General features: G+C 59.1%; 2 protein-coding genes across 2 annotated transcripts; one reads left to right on the top strand and one right to left on the bottom strand.

The window, feature by feature from the left end:
- The first annotated feature begins 59 nt into the window (after window positions 1–59).
- MTG1 (mitochondrial ribosome associated GTPase 1) lies at window positions 60–10,375 on the top strand. Its single transcript, XM_067538803.1, has 11 exons — window positions 60–338; window positions 483–549; window positions 694–796; window positions 2,043–2,123; window positions 3,654–3,710; window positions 4,040–4,130; window positions 4,856–4,917; window positions 5,936–6,032; window positions 6,786–6,867; window positions 8,798–8,910; window positions 9,466–10,375. The coding sequence occupies exons 1-11, from the start codon at window positions 242–244 to the stop codon at window positions 9,561–9,563; spliced, it is 948 nt and encodes a 315-aa protein (XP_067394904.1). The 5' UTR covers window positions 60–241; the 3' UTR covers window positions 9,564–10,375.
- A 1,712-nt stretch (window positions 10,376–12,087) lies between these two features.
- On the bottom strand, window positions 12,088–20,761 carry SPRN (shadow of prion protein). Its single transcript, XM_067538815.1, has 2 exons — window positions 20,581–20,761; window positions 12,088–15,439 (listed from the first exon to the last, which is right to left on the bottom strand). Exon 2 carries the CDS (start codon window positions 15,417–15,419, stop codon window positions 14,994–14,996), a length of 426 nt encoding a protein of 141 aa, XP_067394916.1. The 5' UTR covers window positions 15,420–15,439; window positions 20,581–20,761; the 3' UTR covers window positions 12,088–14,993.
- Between the last annotated feature and the right edge of the window lie 927 nt (window positions 20,762–21,688).

Here is a 21,688-nt window from a genome sequence, read left to right as displayed (position 1 = left end):
GGCCTTGTTGCTAGGCGAGGACGGGCGCTCCCGTTCCCCAGTAGAGGGGTTGGTGAGGCATCGCCCCGGCCGTGACGTCTTGGCTCCTCCCATTATTCTCGGTCGGGCCCCGCCCCCGAGCTCTGAGCGGCCGGAAGCGGAAGTTGGCAGGGCGGGTGGTGTTGCGGGTGACACGCACCGCCGCCTGCGCTCCCCTCCCAGTGCCCCCGGGGCCGTTTCGTTTTGTTCCCAGCCTGGCGGGATGCGGCTGGCGGCCGGCGCGCTGCGGGCCTGGCGGGAGTGCTTCGACTTCGGCGGGCGGGACGTGGCCGCCTGGTTCCCCGGGCACATGGCCAAAGGTGGGTGGGGTCGCGGGGCGGCTGGGCTCCAGCCAGCTCAGGCGCGACTCGCGAGAACTTCACCGGGGGGCTCGCGGCCGGCCGGTCCCGGGGGTGGCGGCGCGGTATCGGGCGGGCGGGGCTGACCCGGCTCCTCTTTGGCAGGCCTGCGGCGGATGAGGGAGACGCTGCGCAGCGTGGACTGTCTCGTGGAGGTGCACGATGCCCGCATATCCTTCGGCGGCCGGGACTCGGGAGCCTGGGGCCTGGGGCGGTGTGGGGGGCCGGCGGGGCGGGGGTTTGTCTCGGGCGGGGCGGAGATTCCCCCTGGCGCTGCAGGGAGCTGGGCTATTTGGCTTCCTTAACGGTGGCACATCCCGTTCTCCGGCCGCAACCCGGCCTTCCAGGAGGCGCTGGGCATCAGACCTCACCTGCTTGTGCTGAACAAAATGGACCTGGCTGATCTGACTCATAAAGCGGTAAGAGCCCGTCTCCAGGGCGGCTTTCGCCTCCCGCTCTCCACAAGCATCTTCTCGCTGTTTAGTGGGCGGGCGCAGCTTCTCCTTGCAACCCTGAGCGAACGTTTAGACGGATGCCAGGTCTAGCTATAGCCTTACGTTGGTGTGACTAGGTCGCGCAGGGGTGTGACAGAGCCGCACTCGTGAGCAGTCCACCCAATGCAGACAGCACTATGTCGACAGGAGATCTCCCGTCTCTCACAGAGGTGGATTAGCTACGCCAACAGGAGATGTTCTCCCGTCAGTGTAGTAGCATCTTTGCTGAAGCGCTACACTGTTTTCAGTGTAGATCTGCTCTGTGGGTACCAGCTCCATGGTGCCTCCTAGCAGGCTGTCTAGAGTGACCATAGCCAATGCACATCAGTTGCAAGGAGCCTTGTGCAGCTGTATTTCATGTTATCACAGGAGAATTGGTGAGAGCACAGTCAGGTCTGGCCCCTGACGGGGATGCCCTGGCACCAGCCCACAGGGTCCACAGATCTGCTAGTGGATCTGTTGTGTTAATGCGGATGGAATCTGTGAGCCAAACATGTTAACGTAACTAGTCAGGGTCCTAATATTAAACCGTGTTAAACAAGGTTCGGAGTGTGGTGTACAGAGACCTCGCTCAGCCTGTTTAGTGCCATGGCAAACACACCATGAAACAGCAATTTTACCTTTTATTAAAGGTCCAGGATAAATAGTTGAAGCATTTGAAACTTAAAGTATTAAGTAAGGTTTTCCCTTCAGCAATTTCACTTATTCCCTCTTCTTCTAGCCCTCCATCTCCTACCACTAAGCTGTGGGTGCAGGCTGCGGCCACAGTCCATCAAGATGGCGCTAAGGCGATCCAACTCCCCAGAGTGTCAAACAGGCCATATCTTTTGTACTCTGTTTACAGGGTCTTAGTCAGCTGCAGCTCTCTGCAAAGATTGTCTTGCTAGGTGCTCCCATCCAACCAGTGTGCAGTGGGGGGAGAGGGGAGGTTTCCCATGGGCAACTGGCTAACATTTATGCTTTCCTGATAGGTAGTGGGGAGCTGAACAGACATTTGTGTTTTACTATTGTGCCTTCTGTGCGAAGGGTAACTCAAGCAAATTGATGGCTTGCACACTTCACCCCAGCTAGCTCCAGCCTGAGCGACTTTACCTTGGTTTGTCCCGTGTGACGGGGGGTACCATGGGGCATTGTTTTCTGTGACATGGAAATCTCTCTCATTTCTTGTTAGAGAATTCTGGAGCGCTTGGAGCAGGAAGGTCTCAAAAACATCCTCTTCACAAACTGCATAAAAGATGAAAATGTTAAGAAGGTAACAGCTCCTGTCTCTTCTAACCACAATTCCTTACAGTGTGTGTCCACTCTGAGATGTAATTGCTTGGGGCTGAGGGAAAGCCATGCTGCTCTCAGCAGTTCAGTGCCCCAGGCATCTCGGTCAGATCTGGTCCCATTAGTGACTGCAGTAAGTTCCCGATTTAGCTAACATAGCCTTGGAATTGTTGACTTCAGATCTTAGAGCCCAGCTTGAATCTCTGAGCCCAGGGGAATTTTTTATACTGGCAGCTAGAAAGAGCATCTCCTTACTTGTACACTGAGTGCATTTGCCCCCAGCTGAGAGACTTGCTGAGAGACTATATGGGCAGCACTGCCTGCTGACATCTGTCCAGTGTGCCTCCCTGAGCAGTGCCCCAGTGGTAGGCACAGCCATTGCGGTACATGCAGAAGTAGGATCTTGGCACTCATGCCAGGGACATCAGGGTCAGGCTCGATTTTTGTGACCCTAATGCTCGTGCAGCCATGTCTGTGGCCAAACACTTCTCTCAGACCTGCATGGGTGCCCTCAGCTCCCATATTTTGTCCTGCCAGCGGGAGATCTGGGCATGCAGAAGGAGTTCGGTATCCATTGACATCTGCCCTGTAGAGGGCAGAGCAGAGTCTTGTCTTTTCTGTGGAACAAAACCCGCCATACATTTCCACCTCTCAGCGTATCTCTAGGAACGCCTCTGCCGTATCTGACCTTTGCTTTGGTTCCTTTCCAAAATGTTCCAGGAGCGCACTATGTGATGGGTAGTGCTGGTTTTTGCTGAGACTTTTGTTGGTTGCATGGAGAGCAATCCAGTGTAAGGTGGGAGCCTGAAGGTTTCGCTTCCCCTGCAGTGTGGACAGATTGCACTGGCTGAAATGAGACCTCATTAAAATAAATGCTACCCAGCGGGTTTGGTTTATTTACAGTGAGAAGCTAAAGTCCCACCAGCAGTGAAAGCAGGTCTTTCGGGTGACTCTAGAAGAGGGTAATAATCATACATTTCAATGTTAACGCACAGAGACTGTGCTAAGTACTGGGACAACTCCAAATGAAGAATAGTTAGCAATTGAAAAGGTCTATTAGGTAATAGGCTGTCCCTTTAGGGGAGCGCTTCCCCTGGATGGACAATGTTATATACTGAACGAGTAACACCCTTAACTGTACCAGTCCCCACAAAATGCTGCATATCTAGTGTGTGTAAATGTTACCAGTCTCCCCTGCTTTGCTTGCATTAAAGGTGTACTCTGATCACAGTTGGACATGAAGGCTGAATAGGAAGGATTCTCCTCACCATATCACTCTCCATCCTGTAATTGCCTTCATTTGGAAGCTGTTGCCAATTTAAAGTATATGCTAGCTTCAGAGGAGTCCCTGGCTTTCCCACTAGCTGGTGCATTGCTTGTCCCTCCAGTGAGTTCTGCCTAGCTGCTAATAACTCCACTGTGCTGGCCAGGGAATCTAACGGCAGGGTACATACCCTCTTGGGACAAAGCCACCATTGCTTTCCTTAGCATCTGTCTTTGTATTGCCTTGCAGATCGTTCCCCTCATCACGGATCTGGTCAGCAGCAGCCCACGCTACCAGAGAGCTGAGGTCAGCTAATGGGCAAGAGTGACAATGGGATGAGTGTGCAAGTGAGACCCCCACACTGCTGTGTGATTCCCCAGATGAGCAGAGACCTTGTCCAGCTGGGCGTGCTGATCAGGAGCCTGTGCACACATGAGACATGTCGATGGTGCCCAAAGAGGGCCTATTCCACCTGGCATATTTGGGGTCTGGCTGAGTGGGATGGGAAGCCTGGTGCAGTGCCCCCAGCATATCTGGGGACCAGCTGAGGGGGAGCAGGGAGCCTGGTGTGGTGCCACCTGGCATTGCTACTGAGGGAGGGAGCAGCTCATCCATCTCCCTTCTTGTTGTTCCAGAATGTGGAGTACTGCATCATGGTGATCGGCGTGCCCAACGTGGGGAAATCCTCCGTGATCAACTCCATGCGGAGGCTGCACCTCAGAAAAGGTACTTGCTGGTGTGCCTTCCTGTTGCAGCTCGGAGGGAGAGCACCCCCTACCTGGGGGTCACAAATCTCTGGAGGGCTGGGGGCATCCAGGAATTGAGGCTTTGGGATGGCCTTGGGGATGGTTTTGGACTCGGAGTGTCCTTAGGGTGGTTCATCAAACCTCCTAGTGCTTCATCCCTCTCCTGCAAGGCAACCAACTCCCCCAGGTGCCGAGTCAGCCCTGCAGTGCGGCCCCGGAGGGGGTCAGGGTCCTAGCAACAATTCACAGTGAGGCTGCATGCTGCATCCATTCCCTGGCCCTTCAGTGTCTCTCACTGAGCGGAGCTGGGCTGAGCCAGTGTTTAGCTGGGAGGCAGCAGGAGTTGGGCTCTTGCTTGCTCCTGTTCCCCTCTCTGCAGCTGCTCTACTGTTGCTCTGATGCTCTGCAAAGGATGCAGAGGGGCTGGCAAAGCTCCCCCAGGGTGCTTGTTGCAGCAGCAGTGAGAAGGAAACCCCGGTGAGGGGGCGGGGGGGAACTGTTAAAACATTTGCTGGCTGAACAGGGCTTCAACTGTACAATATCACTCCCATGAGGCACGCCAATCAGAGGGACGGCTGGGAAACTGGTTTGATACACACAGGGCTCCCCCGGCTCTGTGAGGCCAATGGCAAAGCTCCATCGCTGCCCTGAGAGCCAGAGCGCGGCTTCCTTCTCCAGCTGACAGAGCGTCTCCTTTTCCTAAAGGCAAGGCGTCCCCGGTCGGTGCAGAGCCAGGGATCACCAGGGCCGTGCTTACCAGAATCCAGGTACTGTCCTTGGGTGCTCTGCCCCTGCAGCTGACGGCCATGCACTGGGCGTGTGTGTGCTTGCACGGTGTAGCGAGCGTGCACAGTGCAGGCATTGAATTGAAATGATCAGAAGGTGGCCGGGTTGAGATCCCTTCGCATCCCCCGCCCCAGGACAACACAGGGTTGGCAGCTTCCAAAACAGCTCTGGGGTGCTGCCTTGCTGTGTGCTGCAGACAAGGCCTTCCCTTGGCCCCATAGTGATCAAACATGGGGCTGGGAGCTGGGCCCCCAGACCAGACTGTTTGGCCAGGGCTACAGTGAAGTGCATGCCAGGATCTGGACTCTCTGCAGACTGCACCGCTGGTAACGGTCCCCTTTAGAGGAAATGGCTCTGGGCTCGGGCCTTCTCTGGGTTGGCTCTAGCAGACCTGCTGCCCTCAGGAGGGAGGCGATGTTTATGCAGACTATCAGTCAGTTGGGGCCTGCTATCTTGGGGCGCCCTCTAGCAGCCCCAGGGATGTTGGGGTTTGAGCTCTCTAAGGATTCGGTGATCCCACCCTTTTGGGTAACAGCTGGGAGCTCCTAACCCACCTCCATTTGTCCCCCAGTAGAGCCAGGCATCAGAGCTCCACACCTAGTGTTTAACCTTCCTGGATATGCCAGGAAAAAGCCAGGAGGACACCAGCCCAGTGTGGGTTCTTTGCAGATGACTAGTGTAGGAGGGGGCTGGGATCTGCCCTGCTCTGTACTGTGCTCTGGCCCTTGGGCTGATGGCAACATGCTCACAGGACCCTCTGGGGGGAGCTTGGGTGCCTGATTGTACGGGGCTGTTTTCAGTATCATTCTTCGTGCTCCATAGAGTCTCATGCTAGGCTGGTGAATTGTTGCATGCCGCTCCCAAGCCAACCAGTGGGGGGGAATAAATCCTTGCCGGTGCAGTGCAGCTGCTCAGAGTTCAGCTTTGGGCTGGGAGGAGTGAGACACTCCACCCTCCATCCCGCACAGCCTCTTAACAAGCCTGTCTCTGCCTGTCTAGGTCTCCGAGAGGCCCCTTATGTACCTGCTGGACACCCCTGGAGTACTGTCTCCGAGAATAGAGAACGTGGAGACTGGCATGAAGCTGGCCTTGTGTGGTGAGAAGGGCTTTGGAACTGCAGCTGCTTCTGGCCAGGGACTGTCCTCATTCACTGGCTGTGGGTGATCATCGACAGGTCGGGCGAAGATGGATAGAAAGCCCTGGAGCTCGTGATTAGGGGCATAGTGGGGAAGGGGGGCTGCCTTCCACCCCAGCTGACAGGCCCGGGCAGCAGGGTGCTGTGTAGGCAGCGCAGTCCCTGCTTTGAGACCTGTCATTGTTTGGTGCTTGCAGAAGAGCCACCCCCTGTCCACCTACCCTGCTGCTTCCAGCTTTCTGGAGAGGGGCGCATCACCCAGGATGTGTGCTCCAGTCCCACAGGGTGCTCCAGCCCAGCTGTCTGCCCCTGCTGTCTGTGAGCTGCAGCTGGTGAATGACAAGAGGAGCCGGTGCTGGGGCTCCTGCCCCCAGGGGTAGCCCCAGGGATGGGCATGGTGCTGCAGGCTCTAGCTCAGTAGGAATGGTGCGTCTCATCGCCCAGGGGAACTGCTTGCTAGGCCTCCATCCTGTGCCTGTCACTGTGGCATTCTGGGCTTGGAGCCTGGCTGTTCCCGGCGTGGCCCCCAGGCAGCGATGCCTCGGAGGTGCCCTGTGCATATATTTTCAGGCTGCCCAAGCCGGCCCCAGAGCGGGCGGCTGGAGTCCCGTGGGAGAGGAGTCGAGGAGTCCCCAGGTCAGTGCGGACAGGGCTGTCTCTTGCTCTCTGTCTGCCTGAATGGCTGGCACTCAGGCTTTGCTCTGTCTCTTGTAGGGGCCATCCGGGACCACCTGGTGGGCGAGTATGTCATAGCTGACTACTTGCTGTACACGCTGAACAAGCAGCAGCAATTCAGGTGAGCCCTTTCTGAGTGCCCGGCTGCTGCAGCATCCTGGGGTGGGGTTTGATGGGCTGGCTGGGTTCATCCATCAAGTCCCCAGGGGCTCCTCTGGTACTGGGGCAGGGCAGGCTGCTGCCCATGTCTCCCCTGTGCCACCCCTCCACTCTCGCTTGGAGTCTGCTCGTGCATACACCCTTTGCAGGGCAAGCTCCTGCCGGGGAGACATTCCTTACCAGAGCACAGGGTCTGTCCACTCTTGATGTGAGCCTGGGTGGCAGTGCCCCTGCACTGAGCTGCCATGAGTGGCTGCAGGAGATGGAGAGGGTGCCCAGCACACGTGGTATGCAGAGTATCACACTGTCTGTAGTAGCTCACCACTGCGCGTGCCAGCCTCAGGGCAGGCTGTCAATAACAGGGCAGACCCCTCAAGCTGGTTATATGTTCTATAGATTTCACCAATCCAGTAGCAAGTGTGAACTCCTGAACCACTAGAACGGTCTTATCATGGAGTCACAGACCGTCCCCTTGCACTCTCCAGTCTGTCTTGCTACCCAGGCAAGCTAGATTTAGTGATATCTGGTTGTTGATCACAAAAGATTCAAGTTGCTCCCTGTCCCATTTGTGCCTCAGATCTCACAGCAAAGACAACACACGTGGCCAGTCCTGTAGTAAACTAACTAAAGATGTGTTCACTCAGAAAAGAAATGAGCAAGGTCTTACAAGGTTAAAATAGGCAAACATATATGCACAAATGAGTTAGTCAATGGTTTTAAAAGGTGACAGAGCTGGAGGACTTTGTCAGCATGGAATGGCTTTTAGGGCAAACTCAGGTTGACCCTGGAGGTCTCTGCTTCTGTTCTGTAGCTCCAGCCCCGCAAGAGTCAGCAAACGAGATGAAAAATTTTCTTGTTAGCTATTTTTATTTCCTTCTTCCAGAAAGTAAGCTAATGGAATTAGCCCTTTTGCAGGTAGCTTCTTCTTGGGTGTGAAGGGAAAGTTAACAAAGTCTTTGTATTGTGATGTCCCACGATGGCTCATTTAGTTTTGATAGAGACATTCCTCCTGACAGATTCACAGTTTCAGAGCAAACAATTATAAATTATAAATCAAAAATGGAAGTATTACCTTGTAGCATGTGATAAAGCTGTTACATGTGAGATTAATGCAGGCAGCAATTTACAGGCATTTCATGAAGTCTAAACACATTGCTCTAAGTTCAGTACCCTTCTTTGCCATACTGACACATGGGGAAGCTGGACTGGTTTCCAGCAATGAATTTGTCCGTGCTTGGCTGAGGCCTACAGCCTGAGCAAGAGCTGGTTTGCCAGCATCATGCAGATACAGAGCAAAATGTAGTGCTTGTCCCAGAAAGGGCTGAAGCTCTGCTGTACTTTGCTGGTGCCTTCAGTTCCCCCTTGTGGCCATTGGGAGGCATAGCATTCCTGGCTTGAAAGCTATGGCCAGAAAGTCTGCTCTGCAGGCCCTGGGGCTCCTGAAAGGGGTGGGCAGGGGCTTCTGAGTGGCTTTGCTAGTGAAGGTTTCCCCCTGGAAAGGGCAGGTGTCAGCCCTGCTGCCCAGTGCCCCTCCTAGCCAGCCGCCCTTGTAGAGTGGTAGCTAGCAAGGTGATGCAGGTAGCAGCAGTCCCCAAGAGGTGGCAGTAGAGCTGCTCGTGTGCCTGCTGGGGCCGAACTGGGAGGGACCCATCTGCAGTTGGCTGGGGAGTGGGGCAGTGCTGGCCCTGCCCTCTGGGCAGCCACATCATCTCCCTGCACACTCCTGAGCACCCGGCGCTGGGCAGTGAACCCCGCTCTGGAGCTGCAGCCTGCCGGCCCTGGCCGAGGGGCGCTGAGGTGCTCTGAGGGAAATCTGCAGCGCCCTGGCCTGGCTGGCTGGTGCTTCTGCCCTTGCCCGGCCGTGCTGACCAGCTCTTGCCACCCTGGCACAGCTACGTGGAGCGCTACGGGCTGGGCGAGCCCTGCGACGACATCGAGAGCGTGCTGAAAGGGGTGGCACTGAAACTGGGCAAGATGCACAAAGTGAAGGTGCTCACAGGGACAGGTGAGGCCAGGGACCCCATGGGGGACGGGGGAGAGCCCTGACTGCCAGCCGGGGTGGGGGGGGAAGCAGTGGAGTGACCCTCCCAATGCCAGGCGGAGAGCTTGGGCAGGAGGTGGGTAACTGCCCTGCTACCTGGAGATCCAAAGGGGAGAGAGGAGGACAAGGGAACCCCCTGGCTGCAGGGCCCATGGGTGGGGGGAAGAAGGGGAATCTCCCCCCCATTGCCAGCTGGAGATTCTGGGGGAGCCCCAGCTGCTGTCAGCTGGAGATCTGTGTTCAGGGTGATTGTTTGAAGAGGAGAGGCCAGGCCGTGGGGGCTGGCAGGAGTTGCCAGTCAGGCGATGGAGGCTGGTGACCATGAGGGCGGAGAGGGAGGATCACTGAGCCCTGGTGTGTGGTGGCAAAGCATCCAGCACCTCTTGTGCATGTCGGTTCGCACGGAGGCAGGGCCATGCAGCACACAGATGGACTCTGGAGCCCATCAAGAGGTGCAGGGCTAGGCCGTGGCCCAGGCTGTTCCTCCCCTCCACCTACAGCTTTCACCTTCTCTTGCAGGGGACGTGAACGTGCTCGCACCCGACTACTCTGCTGCTGCCTACGAGCTCCTGCGCACCTTCCGCAAGGGGGAGCTGGGCAAGGTGCTGCTGGACTGAGCCCCTTGGGCACTGCCCAGCCCCCGCACCTGGCCGGGGTCAGCAGGAGAAGGGACCCACCTGCCAGTGCAAGGCACCCAGAGACCTGCTGGCAGGTTCATCTGCCGCCGTTGCCTTGTCCCCTCAGTGCTGCCCCCAGCGCTGAGAGTGCCTTGCCTCAGGGCGAGCTGCCATCCTCTTGCCCAGGCTGGTCATGGAATAGAGGGGGCACATGGGCAAAGCGGGATGTGGCTCTGCCCAGACGATTTCCCTCCCCTTGCCCAGAGCTGCGTCTGCAGGGGAGTGGTGTGGCCACAGTGAGGAGAGCAGCCCTCCCATGGGCTGTGTTTGGCTTCCCTGCCAGGGACCCCCTCATCACTGGGGTGCCTCTGCCCCTCATCCCCAAGGGTGATGTGCTGTGAGCTGAGTCTGGCCCAGAGACTCCCCCATCCTGTATTGGGTGGGGGGGAGAGGCCTTGTGGCAGTATAAGGCCCTGCCTTCTCCCTGTATAGGTTCATGCTCCTTTGGGCTGTTGCCCCTGTGGGCAGAGCCGGCCTCTGCGTCTCCTGGAAGAGCAGAGTATGCCCTGCCAGGGGCCCCTTCAATGAGACATGCTTCCACTGTCCCACCGCACAGGCGGGGAGGGGCTCCAGCCATCTTGTCTGCTCTCGCTGCTGTGGCACTGGAGGCCGGACGCTGGGCCTCGGTCCTGAGGCCAGGTACTGCGTGTGGGGGCTGCTTCGTTTAAAATAAAAATGGGGGCGTTTGTAATGAAATCCAAGCCCTTCTGCTCGTGGGATTGATTGACCATTAAATTCAGTGCCACCTGTCACCGTGGTCGTATTTATTAATGCATCGCTGGCATTCTCGGGGGAGCAGAGGGGAGTCCAGCTGGTACTGGGGAAAGTGTGTTGGCTGGATGTTTGTGCTGCAGTGATCTGGGGGGAGAGTTAAGTGTTGTGATGTAAATTGTCTAGATTTCAGATACAACTGCAGGGGCAGCTGCTCCCCCCAGTCAGAGCAATAAGCTCAGGCTCTCTGCAGGTTCAAGCACTGCCACTGTGTCAGTCACACTCAGGGCAATGGGCTCAGGCAGTGTCTGTGTCATTCACAGGTTGGTCACGCTTTCATGGTTCCCTTTGCAGGCCCGAGGGTGGGAGTGATGGAAGCTGAGCTTGTGAGCATGATTGTGATGTAAGGGGGATCCTTCAATGCTAGGCACGTGTGCCACTGTCTCCCTGCAGCACCAGGATGGCTGTTATCTCTGGCAGAGACAGAGCAAGTTCCCCGCAGAGCCCCTTGAGGGCCCTGCCATGGTGGTTGGAGATCTGTCTGAGCGTAGTCACGCTTGCCCCAGATTGTGGACAGGCAGAGCAAGGACTGAGGGGCTGGAGCAGCACTTCACACTGCCCCACAGGAGCTGGCTGCTCTCCCTGCCCTGGTGCCTAGGGCCCCCTCTTTCCATGCGGGGCTCAGTCTGCAGGCCAGAGGACTGCCTCCCGGAGGACCAGAGCCTGCTCGATCGCAGCATCCATCTACCTACCTGGGCTAGGACGGCCTAACAGGAGAGTTCTGAAATCAGCAGCCAAAGGCTGCACGAGCGCCAACGGCTGGAAGCTGAAACTAAACAAAGTTGGAGCAGAAGTAAGGTCCCTGTTTTTAACAGGGAGGCCAATGAACTCCTGGAATAGCTGACCTGGGCACTCTGTCACATGGAGCCTTAACTCATGCTAGGATGTCTCTACATGAGCCTCTAGCTCACCCACAAGATAGGGTCTGGTGGCTGCAGGTCACAGTGTGGTTCCTTGCCTGTGGTCTGCAGATCAGACCTGTCCCGTCTGCCCTTAACTGCTCTGATCTCCCTGCCTCCCAGGGCGAATGCAGGGCTGGACTGCTGTCCATTCCCAAAGCACTGGGAAGGCGCTGCAGGCCATACACTACTCATGAGCAGGCATGGGAGAACCCTCTGCCTGTGTATCTGCTGGCTGCCCTGCATGTGCTGAGAGCAATAGGCCAGATGGAGCGATCTACACTTCCCCTGGTGCTGGCTGGGGCAGTCGTGCCTGGCTGGGAAGATGAAAACGTGGCCGTGTGGTGGCTATGGTGTGTGCTCTATACTTCCCCCTGCACTCAGCTCGCCCTCTGCTTCAGCAGGGCAACCTGGCACAGCAACCTCCTCCCACCCGTGAGGCATGCAGCAACGATTGCACCCAGAGTGTAGGAACAGGGCACCCGCACCCCCACCCTCCTGGAAGCTCCCTGGCAATCAGGTGCTGAGGGTGGGCACTGGACTGGCTCAGTCACTGTGGCTCCCACCCGGCACCACCAACCCCCAACCTCTATCCCCAGCAAAGCCATGACAGCTGTGGAGGGTGACGGGGAGAGAAGCCTGCAGCAGTGCGGGGAAAGCTCCCATGCCAAATACAGCAGGGAGCCAGCCCTTGTGCCCCCAGGGCTGCAGGAGGGGGTGTCTGCAAGCTGCCCTCCCTCTGATCCCAGGAGTGGGTGCAGGTCTGGCATGTCCCTCCCCCAGCTCACAGCAAGTCAGATCTCGGCTTTATTTTCACAGCACCATGAACACACTTATAAAACCATTACAAACAAGGAATGATAAACACAGGAGTGCAAGAACATGCCCCTGCCTGCTTGCTGGGGGCTGGCACCGGTGCTGGTGCAGGGGGAAGAGGGGTTTTGTAACTACCCTATTTGATGTGCACAGATGGTGAACTGGTCACGCAGGGGCCTGTCTATATGCAGAGGGGCTGAATCCCAAACTGCCACGCAGGGCCTGGGGGTTCCCCACACAGAACAGCTCCATGCCACGCTATCTCCTGCCCCACCTCTGGCTGCTTGGGGTTAAGTGGAGAGGGTAGCAGGGGAGTTTGGTCCAAAATATAGAAAGCCCAGCACCCCTGTGATCCCATGCACAGCCCCCACTCTGGTGGGTGAGAGCCTACCCATGTGTACCAATGCCAGGCAGCGCACCCCACTGCGGGTGGGGAGGCCAAGCTGTCTAATGGGGGGGGGGGAGGGCTGACAATGAGCCTGGCAGATAGGAAGCATAGAGTCCCCTCCCCAGGCCTGTGCAGAGCAGGGAGCTCTACCCCCATTCAGGCCGGAGCCCCCCAGGACTTTGGGGAGAGCACTCTTCCCCACGCACTGTGGAAAAGCTGCAAAGACTAAGTGCTGGCTGTGCTGGGAAAGGCCCCGGGCTGAAGCTGGAGCCAGGGGGTGGGTGGCTGTGGTGCTGGCTTTCTGGATCCCCACATGGATTTGCTTGTTTCCTGCCCCCTTTGTCCTCCCAAGGGAGCTCTCTTGGTACTGGGTAGTTTCCTTGCCTCCCATGGGCACCTCTGGGAATTCTTTCCCCATCACCTGGGCTCAGTTCCTCCCTCTGCCAGCACCTGCAGCTCCCTGGCAAACAGCTGGCTGTTTTCAGGGGTGTTTCTACCTGCAGCAGCTTCTCAAACCTGCCAGTAGCAGGGCAGGCAGCACAGCGCGTGGGCCGAGGCCCGCTGGCCTGCCAGCATGGGACAAGTGACCACTGGCGGTACCTGCAGCGTGTTGCACGGGGCCCTGTCATTCACAGCACAGAACAGGCGAGGAACCGCAGTTGCTGCAGCAGCCAGCGAGGCTGAGCTGTGGCCTTTTGAAGCCTAGCACACACCTGCTCCCAGCTTTCCTACGGCGCCTGGCCGCTCGAGGGGGGAGGGACGTACATGTGATGATTTGCTGGACAGCGTGGGAATATGGGAGACAGGACTCCTGGGTTCTGCCCCTGCCTTTGGAGGGGAGTGTCATCATGTGGGGAGGGATAGGCTAACCAACGCACATATATTTGGCACATTCACTCTGCCAGGCAGCGTGTCTGAGCATTGGGTCTGCCATAGCAGAGGCTGGGGTGCCTGAAGTGACCTTGTGCAACCTGTTAACGTAGTAAGAGGAGGAGGGTTAATACTTTACTGCCTGCTGGAGGGAAAGGGGGGTGAATCGGATGCAGGGAGGGCACAGCAGTGTTACCGCAGGCAGCAGAAAGGAGAGCTGAGCTCTTGGCTCCTGCCCCTCAGATCAGTGTGCCTTCCCCAAGGCTCCAGAGTGAGGGTCACTGGCTCACGTGCATGCGGCCTGGTGGCCTGCTCCAGTGCCTCATGAGGTCTGCTGATCTTGGGGCTGCAAAGAAAGCTGCTGTCTTGTCTCCCGGAGGGCTGGGGAAAGGCCAGCATCCCTGTGCACTGAGCCCTTGGCCTTTTCTTCCATGGGTGTGGGTGTCCAGCGCTGACCCAGCCTGAATGGGAGCATTCCCCTGGCAACCTGCCCTCTCTTCCCACACCTGCTCCAGCACCAACCAGCAGCTGCTGCCTGCCAGAACTGCTCCACAGGGTCTTCGCTTCCCCAGAGCCCTGAGAGCAGCCTCTTGGACAGGGATGAGGTTCAACCCCTGAGCCCGTGGCCGCCCCCAGGAAGCCGGGACACTCAGGCTAGCCGGGACGCGACAAGCCAGCCAGCGTGACACAACCCTCTGGTGTGGATTAACAAAGGGAGGCTGAGCCCCAGGAGGGCCCCACCCAATCGCTTCGCCACCAGCCTTCTGGACTTCCTCCGCTGTCGTTTTCAAGCTGGTGGGGCCTGCAAAGTCACAGCATTCAGAATGGGCACTTGTGCAGGGGCCCATGTCTGCTGGCGCAGCAATTCCAAAACCAACGGACTGATGTTCCTGGCACGCCACTGCAGCCCCAGCTCTGCGCTGTGATGAGGGACGGCAGATTTGGGGCTGAGGCACCGCGGTCTTCACGCGAAACCGAGAAACTGAACTTCTGCTGTACGTGCAAACTTGAGCCCGTCCCGCCCCGCTCCGTGGTGGCACCGTGCTGTAACGGGCACCCACTCCACAGCCCCAGCCAAAGCAGCCTGGGTACCTGCTGGGACACGGCTCTCGCCTGGGCCAGGAATGTTGCATGGCCGCGCGGCTCGGAACAGGGACGTAAGTCAGGGCAAACCTGGAGCTGAGTGGCTACCCAGGCGGGGCTGCAGTAGGCAGTGCTGGTTCAGTCTGAGCAGCCTGGCTTGATGGAGCATGTCGGGCTGACTTCACTGGGGCTCAGACCCCCTCAGAGCGGAGCCCTGAGGCAGGGGGCTAGCAGCAGCTCCTTGGTGCTGGGACACGTGGCCCCACAGCAGCCTGTGGGCCCACGCCCTGCCCCTCGTGGCTCAGGCTGGCGGGGTTGGTGACTTGGGAAATGTCCAGGTCAGGCAGTGAGTGGGGACGTCAGTTCTGCCTGCTGGGGCCTCAGAGGCTGCATTGGGTGGGGTCCCGTCCTGCCCTCCCTGGCAGCTGCTCTGGCTGCAGGCCGCTGGGCAGCCCAGGCTGCTCCGAAGCTGCTGCAGGGCAGAGCCGCCGGGGCTGGCGTGGCGCTCAGCAGGCTCCGACGCGGGGCAGGCGCCGTGGGCCTTTACAGGGGAAGGAGTCGGAGGAGGCCAGGCACCAGGCAGCAGGCCAGGGCAAGGTGGGCGGCGTCCCGGGCCCGGGCAGCCGAGGTCCACGAGCGGTAGCTGTACACGCCACTGGCTGTCCGGTTGCCTTCCTGGAACTCGGTGCCGTCGTCTGGTCCCCACTCCCCAGACATCCTCATCCTCCTCTGGGCCGCGCCCGCCGCCGCCCCCGCTGCTGCGCCTGCCGCCGCCGCGCCCGCCACCCGCAGCGCCCCTCCTGAGGAGCCATAGCGAGGGACGGCCTTGGCCCGGCTGCGGGCCATGCCCCGGGCCCCGCCCCGGGCTGCCCCCCGCGCCCCGCCCCGCCCACCCTTGCAGGTGACGCTGTCGCAGAAGAAGGCGGCCAGCAGGAGGAGCGTCCAGTAGGTGGCGGTGCGTTGCTTCATCCCGCTGCTAGCCCCTGCACCTAGAACGAGAACGACCAAGCGGCACATCAGCGCCCGGCTCCAGCAGGGGCGGCTGTGCCAGCAGCACCATCCCCCAGGGCAGGCCAGGCCAGGCCTCAGGCTGGGCTGCAGGGGGCCCACACCCTTTCTTGGCCCCTGACCGGAGCTGGTGGCTCATGCTCTGCTAGCGAGGCCAAGGAGTGGCCAGGCCAAAGTGGAGTGGGGCTGTGACCCCATGCACTGGGTCTCAGTGCCAGTCACATTTGGAGTGAGCGGCCAGGTAACCTGGGCCACTGCCTTAGCAACTGTCCGGTTGGGCCCATGCCAGCCGGAGCGTTACTCTCCAGCCGGGATCAGCTGCTGGGCTCTGCCTGGGGCTGGCTGATGTGGGGAGCTGGTGAATGCGCGGCGATCTGGGACTGGCTCCTGAGGGCCCACAGGCACGGCTTCCCTTGAAAACCAGCCTGGGCTGCCCCGAACGGAGCTCTTCCATTCTGAAATGTCAATCCCCTCCCCCCACACACACACACCACCCCACCCCCGGCTCCTTTGCCTCCCACCGCCAACGAGGTGCAGGGGGACATGGGCAGATGTGGGGGAAGGGCTGTAAGGTTGAGGGGGGCTTATGGGAATGTGGTGGAGTGGGGGGCTGGAGTGGGGTTGGGGGGCTCTGAGGCATGTGGGATTTGGGGGGCTGGGGGCTGCAGGGGTTTGGAGGGCAGGAGATAACATTGACCATCACATGCTGTTTCTTTCTCCCTGGCCAGTCCATCTCCCTCTGCCATTGGGTCCATCTCCCACCTTTCCCTCCCAGGCCTAGCACCCTCAGGCGTTGCAGGAGCCCAGCTTTCATTCTTTGCCACATGCGGCTGAGCCACACACCCTCCTGGCATTGCAGTAGGGGGCGAGACCCTTACAGAGACCCTATGCAGAAAGGGCCTGGTCCCAGCTGGGAAACCAGCTGTGGGCATATGATGCCCGTCCACTGGCTGGCAGCGGGCAGCCTGGAAGGCAGCAATTTGTCAGCCCCTCAGCTGCCAGCGGAGCCAATCCAGGGTGCTGGGTGCAGCCTTGTGCCCCGAGCACCCAAAGCCCCATCCTACCAGGCCCAGAGCTACCTCTTGTAGAAGCTAATGGGTACAGCATGCTCTTAGTAGTAAGTGTCTGGGGCCCCACTCTGCCTCCTGGCCCCCCCATGCTCCCACCTGGCCCTTCACGTGGGCCATCAGAGCTGCCGGCCCTGCCAGCAGGTTGGCTCCAGGACTACAGACCCCCATCAGCTGTTGTACAAGGCCAGGAATGAAAGGATGACGCCGTCAGCTCTGGGCACCCTAAACCCAGCCCCTCGGGCTGGAGCCAGGGACGCTGGGAGTGACACCATGGAGAACTGTGGGGCAGCAGGGCTGGGGCTCCATAGGTGCCCCTGGGTGCAGCTGGGCAGGGAGGTGCGGGGCTGGGAAGAGACGCCCAGGCCTGTAGCCCTGCACACAAGAGCCAAGCTGCACCAGGGCCCCTGCCTAAGGGGCCTTTCCAGAGCCCCCAAGCAGAGGCAGCATACATGCAGAGGGATGGCAAGGGGCCCCCCATCCCCTGGACTCAGCCGCGGTCGTCATCCCCCCCGTTCTCCCCGTGCACAGGCTGAGCAAGGTGGGTCTCAGTCACGCAGGGCATGTGGCTGTCACAGACCTGCTGAGAGGGAAGAGACCAGTGACCCCCAGCCACCCGGGCGGGCAGGGAGCCCATGGCCAGCGCTGAGCAGCACAGAGCTGGCTGCAGGGTGCCCGCACTGGAGTGGAGTGGGGAGAGCTTTGCCAAGGGGACGGGCTGCCTGCCTGTGGTTAGGGGGCGTCTGGTGCAGAAGGGAAGCCTCCCGGAGCGGTGAATAATGGAATAGCAGCACCCCCCACTGCCAGTCTGGGCCTCAGCGATGCCCAGCACCTGCTGCTCCTGTGCCCCTCCTATCTGTTCCACACAGCAGAGCTGTCCCCATGCTGGCCCTGGCCGCGCCCCCCGCTGAGCGCCATGCTGCACGCTCGTCTCCAAGCAACAAGCCATAGCTTCAACTCCCGCACCGCAGCAATCCCCTCCCCCATAGCCCAGGCCTCAGCTTTCCTTGGGACCGGACCCCCCTGGGCAGGTGTGGGGCCAGGGCACCCACCCAGCTCTCCCAAGGGCTGCAAAATCCCCAGCCCATCATCCAGACACCCCAGCAGCCTCTGTGCAGCTGCTGCGAGGGGGGAATCTGCTGCTCTTCTGTCCTGAGTCGCTCGCTTCCTGCCTTGTTCCCGCTGGTTCCAGGTGACACCCCCCCTCCCCCCTGCACAGCCCATGCAGGGCCGGGAGTCTGCCAAACATTCCCATTCTCACCGCACCTGGCATGCTTGCCTTGACATTGCAGCAACTCCTTCCCCATGGGGCTGGGAAGCTGGGGGCGTCCCTGTATGCTCTAGGGCAGAGGGAACATTCTCTGCTGTGGCTACTGCTGGGTTGGGCCTGTGCCCTCGGTGCCCAGGGCTGTTGGTGCCCTCACCTGCGGCACCCCCCATCCTGGGCCATGCAGCATCTGGCTGGGGCAGGGCAGCCAGGGCCTGGGTGGGTTATTTCTGTGGGTTTGGTTTTGCCCTGATGAAAAGATTCAGTCCCAGTAAGTGGTTACAGCAGCGCCCGAGCCTGAACCATGCCAGGCCGGTGTGCCTGTGCCTGTCCCCACCCCACGGGCAAGCAAGAGACCCCTAGACCAAGGGGATCTCATCACTGAGTCACCTTCAGCAGTGACCGCAGTAATGGCTGTCATGTTGGCTTACCATAGCCCCTTGGGGCCCCCAGGTGAGGCACCATGGAACTCCCCAAATGCTATCTTGGTGCCACAGGGACCCTGCAGTGCGGGGCCTGCCATGAGTCCGGGACCTAAGGCCACACTCCGCACGGAGCAATGCAAGGTGCGCTCCTGAGTCTGAGGACACACCAGATCAGTGGTCCCCAAACTTTGTCTACCATTTGCCCCCTTATCCGTAATGGAATCTGTCTGTGCCCCCTCTTGCCCTGGGAGCCAGAGCCACAGGTAGGAGCCAGGGCCAGGAGCAGAGTCATGGCTGGGGGCTGGACCTGGGGGCAGGGGCCGGGACAGAGTGGGGCTGGGTGATGTTCCTTCCCTGCCCGCCACTGGGACTGGCCCAGGCCCCAGCATGCCCCACAGTTTGGGCACCACTGCATTAGATCCACTGAGGCACAACCCTGGCAAGAGGGAGCTGGGACCCTGTGACACACTGTGCTCCATGTACACCCTTATGGTGTGATTTGTGTATCATTCATGTTCACCCTGACAGTGTAACTGCGTATGGTCTGGTACAAAGTATGCCAGGTAAGGTGTTTTTGGAATGCTCACAGCGTACTGAACATTATTGTTATGGTAGCATGTTTCCTGCAATGTCAGACATATGTACAGATATGAAACTCCGCTGTGTCATATCCCCAAATGTGTCTTTCATGGCTTGAATAGATGCAGATAAACACAAAGATGAAGGTACACACCCCACAGAGACATGCATACAGGAACAATGGACTGGCCTAAGCACCTTTGAGCACTTTGGCTCAAGAAGGAAGAATCATGCTCATTGCCAGACATGGCCGATCACCTGACTCCCGGGGGTATCGAGGAAACCTGTTAAAAGCTGAGGCATCTTTGTCTATAGGCTCTCCCTTGGAATCCATCTTCTAAGCAAGAGCAAAGACTGAGAATCTACCCACAGGGGAGAGTGGAGGGGCCTGATTGCTAGAGGCATTGCAGTCAGCCTGTGTGGTAAGCTAACATCAGACTGAAAAGCTATGGAAATATTAATCTTAGTTTAGGATGCGAGTTTTCTTTTAGTTAATTATGACCAACTCCTTGACACATTATTAATCTCTTGATTTATATTAATCTGATTTATATTCACTTAAAATCTTGCTGTAGTCAATACATTTATTTGGTGTTTTATCTAAAACAGTGCATGTGGATTGAGTGTGTGCAGAGACCTCACTTAGAGTGACAGAGCTGGTGCATATCAATTTCTTTGATAAACTGATGGACAAGTGTAAATGAGTTTGCAGGGTGCAGTGTGCAGCACTGAACCCTGCAAGATGGCAGTTCCTGGGCTGCATCTGGGATTGGGGGTGTTTGCTAGGGGTCTATCCCATGAGTGACTGGCCAGAAGCGCTCCTTCACTAGGTCAGGGACCGATTACTCACAGGAGGCTGTGCGTGGGCCAACCCAGGAGTGGGTGGTTCACACAGCAAGGCAGGGTAAATCGAGGCCCCGGGAGTGAGGAATTGGGGTGACACAGCTACACACCAGTCCAGATTGCAGGGGGGGAACGTCACAGACCCCCAGACACAACCCAACCCCCCTCTCCAAGGATGGACTGGTGTCTCGCTGGTGACCCCTCAGCACAGCCAGCTGCCTTAGAATGTGCAGAGCTGATGCTGTCTATAGCCCGGGCTACCTCAGGCAGGGAGCTAGGAATAGGAGTGGGGATGGGGCAGGGTTGTGGGGTGGGTAGAGGAGCTGGAGGCAGAGCTGCAGAGTTGGGCTGGGTCGCTCAATGGAGGGGACGGGCTGGATGCCGGCACCCGGACACCTCACAGCCACTGGGCCGCAGGGGGTTGGGTCACCCCAAGTCACCCAAGTGGAATCAGGCTAGGCTCACTGGCGCTGCCCAGTCCCCTAGTCTCCGCATCCTGGGCAGGGCAAGCCCCGCTTCCCCCACCACCCAGCGAGAGGGACATGGACCCCCTCATCCTCTGCACACAAACCCTCACACACTGCCATCCTCTGCACACACAAACACACACACCACCATCCTATGCACATACATACACACCCCACTATTGTATACATATGCACACATCCCAACATCCTCTGCATGCACACACGCAATACCTGCCATCCTTTGCATACACACACACACCAACATCTGCACACACACGCTCCACCATCCTCTGCACACACACACCCATGCACACCACCATCCTCTGCACGCACACATCCACACCCCACTGTCCTTTGCACACACTCCCTCACACACCACCATAATCTCTGCGCGCACACACACTCCGCCATTGTCTGCACACACGCACACACACACACACAAAGCTATTGCCACCCCCGCGCCCCGCTGCCTACCGGGCAGGGTGGGACCGTCCTAGCGGCCGAGGCTCCAGCGCTGCCTGGGCTCCGTGCTGCCGAAGGAAGCTGCGGGCGGTCCGGGAACCCCCGCGCCGGACTCGGGCTCAGCCCCTGCCTCGCGGCTCCGGCTCCCCAGGACCGCGGCAGCAGCGCTGGCAGCTCCGGGCCCGCCCCTGCCTGCTCCGCCCTGCGAGCGCCCCGCCCACCACGGCCGGGGGGGTCCGATGCGGGAAGGGGGGAGCTCTGTGTGAGGAGGGGGGTTGTGGTGTGACACGGATGCTCTGTGTGGGGAGGGGGGTTGCGGTGTGACACGGATGCTCTGTGTGAGGAGGGGGGTTGGGGTGTGACACGGATGCTCTGTGTGCGGAGGGGGGTTGGGGTGTGACACGGATGCTCTGTGTGGGGAGGGGGGTTGGGGTGTGACACGGATGCTCTGTGTGGGGAGGGGGGTTGGGGTGTGACACGGATGCTCTGTGTGCGGAGGGGGGTTGGGGTCTCTGTGTGAGGAGGGGGGTTGGGGTGTGACACGGATGCTCTGTGTGCGGAGGGGGGTTGGGGTGTGACACGGATGCTCTGTGTGCGGAGGGGGGTTGGGGTGTGACACGGATGCTCTGTGTGCGGAGGGGGGTTGGGGTGTGACACGGATGCTCTGTGTGCGGAGGGGGGTTGGGGTGTGACACGGATGCTCTGTGTGCGGAGGGGGGGTTGGGGTGTGACACGGATGCTCTGTGTGCGGAGGGGGGGTTGGGGTGTGGCACGACTGTTCTGTGTGTGTGTGGGTGGGTGGGAGGGAGGGGTGGGCGCTGATTTTAGTGCCACCCCCATAGTTCACAAAGAGCCTTTTACCCAGCTCCCCTCCCCCCCAGCCCTCCAGCTCTCAGCGCCGGAGATGGTGATGAAGATTGGCATGTATATCTGGGGCACTGCGGGATTATACCACGCTATACGATGGCGGGACTCAGTGTATTTTCTGGGGAATGTATGTCAAGGAGTTGGGATTAGAGGGGGTCGTGAGCTGGGGAGCCCTCTGGGGGGAGGTGTGGCAGGGACAGAGTGCTGGGGTGAGTGGGGTTAGGACTGGGGAGGGGGCACGCTGGCAGTTGGG

Source organism: Emydura macquarii, unplaced genomic scaffold (assembly GCF_026122565.2).
Source record: "Emydura macquarii macquarii isolate MOO-44397 ecotype Brisbane River unplaced genomic scaffold, CSIRO-AGI_Emac_v2 contig_67, whole genome shotgun sequence".
Lineage (NCBI taxonomy): Eukaryota > Metazoa > Chordata > Testudines > Chelidae > Emydura > Emydura macquarii.
Note: the sequence above shows the minus strand (reverse complement) of the source record. Positions and strands in the feature narration are given on the sequence as shown.

Coding starts and splice junctions, on each gene's coding strand:
- MTG1 (XM_067538803.1), top strand. CDS start 242: ATGCGGCTGGCGGCCGGCGCGCTGCGGGCCTGGCGGGAGTGCTTCGAC. Junction 797..2,042: donor CTGATCTGACTCATAAAGCG/GTAAGAGCCCGT, acceptor ATTTCTTGTTAG/AGAATTCTGGAGCGCTTGGA. Junction 2,124..3,653: donor AAGATGAAAATGTTAAGAAG/GTAACAGCTCCT, acceptor ATTGCCTTGCAG/ATCGTTCCCCTCATCACGGA.
- SPRN (XM_067538815.1), bottom strand. CDS start 15,419: ATGAAGCAACGCACCGCCACCTACTGGACGCTCCTCCTGCTGGCCGCC.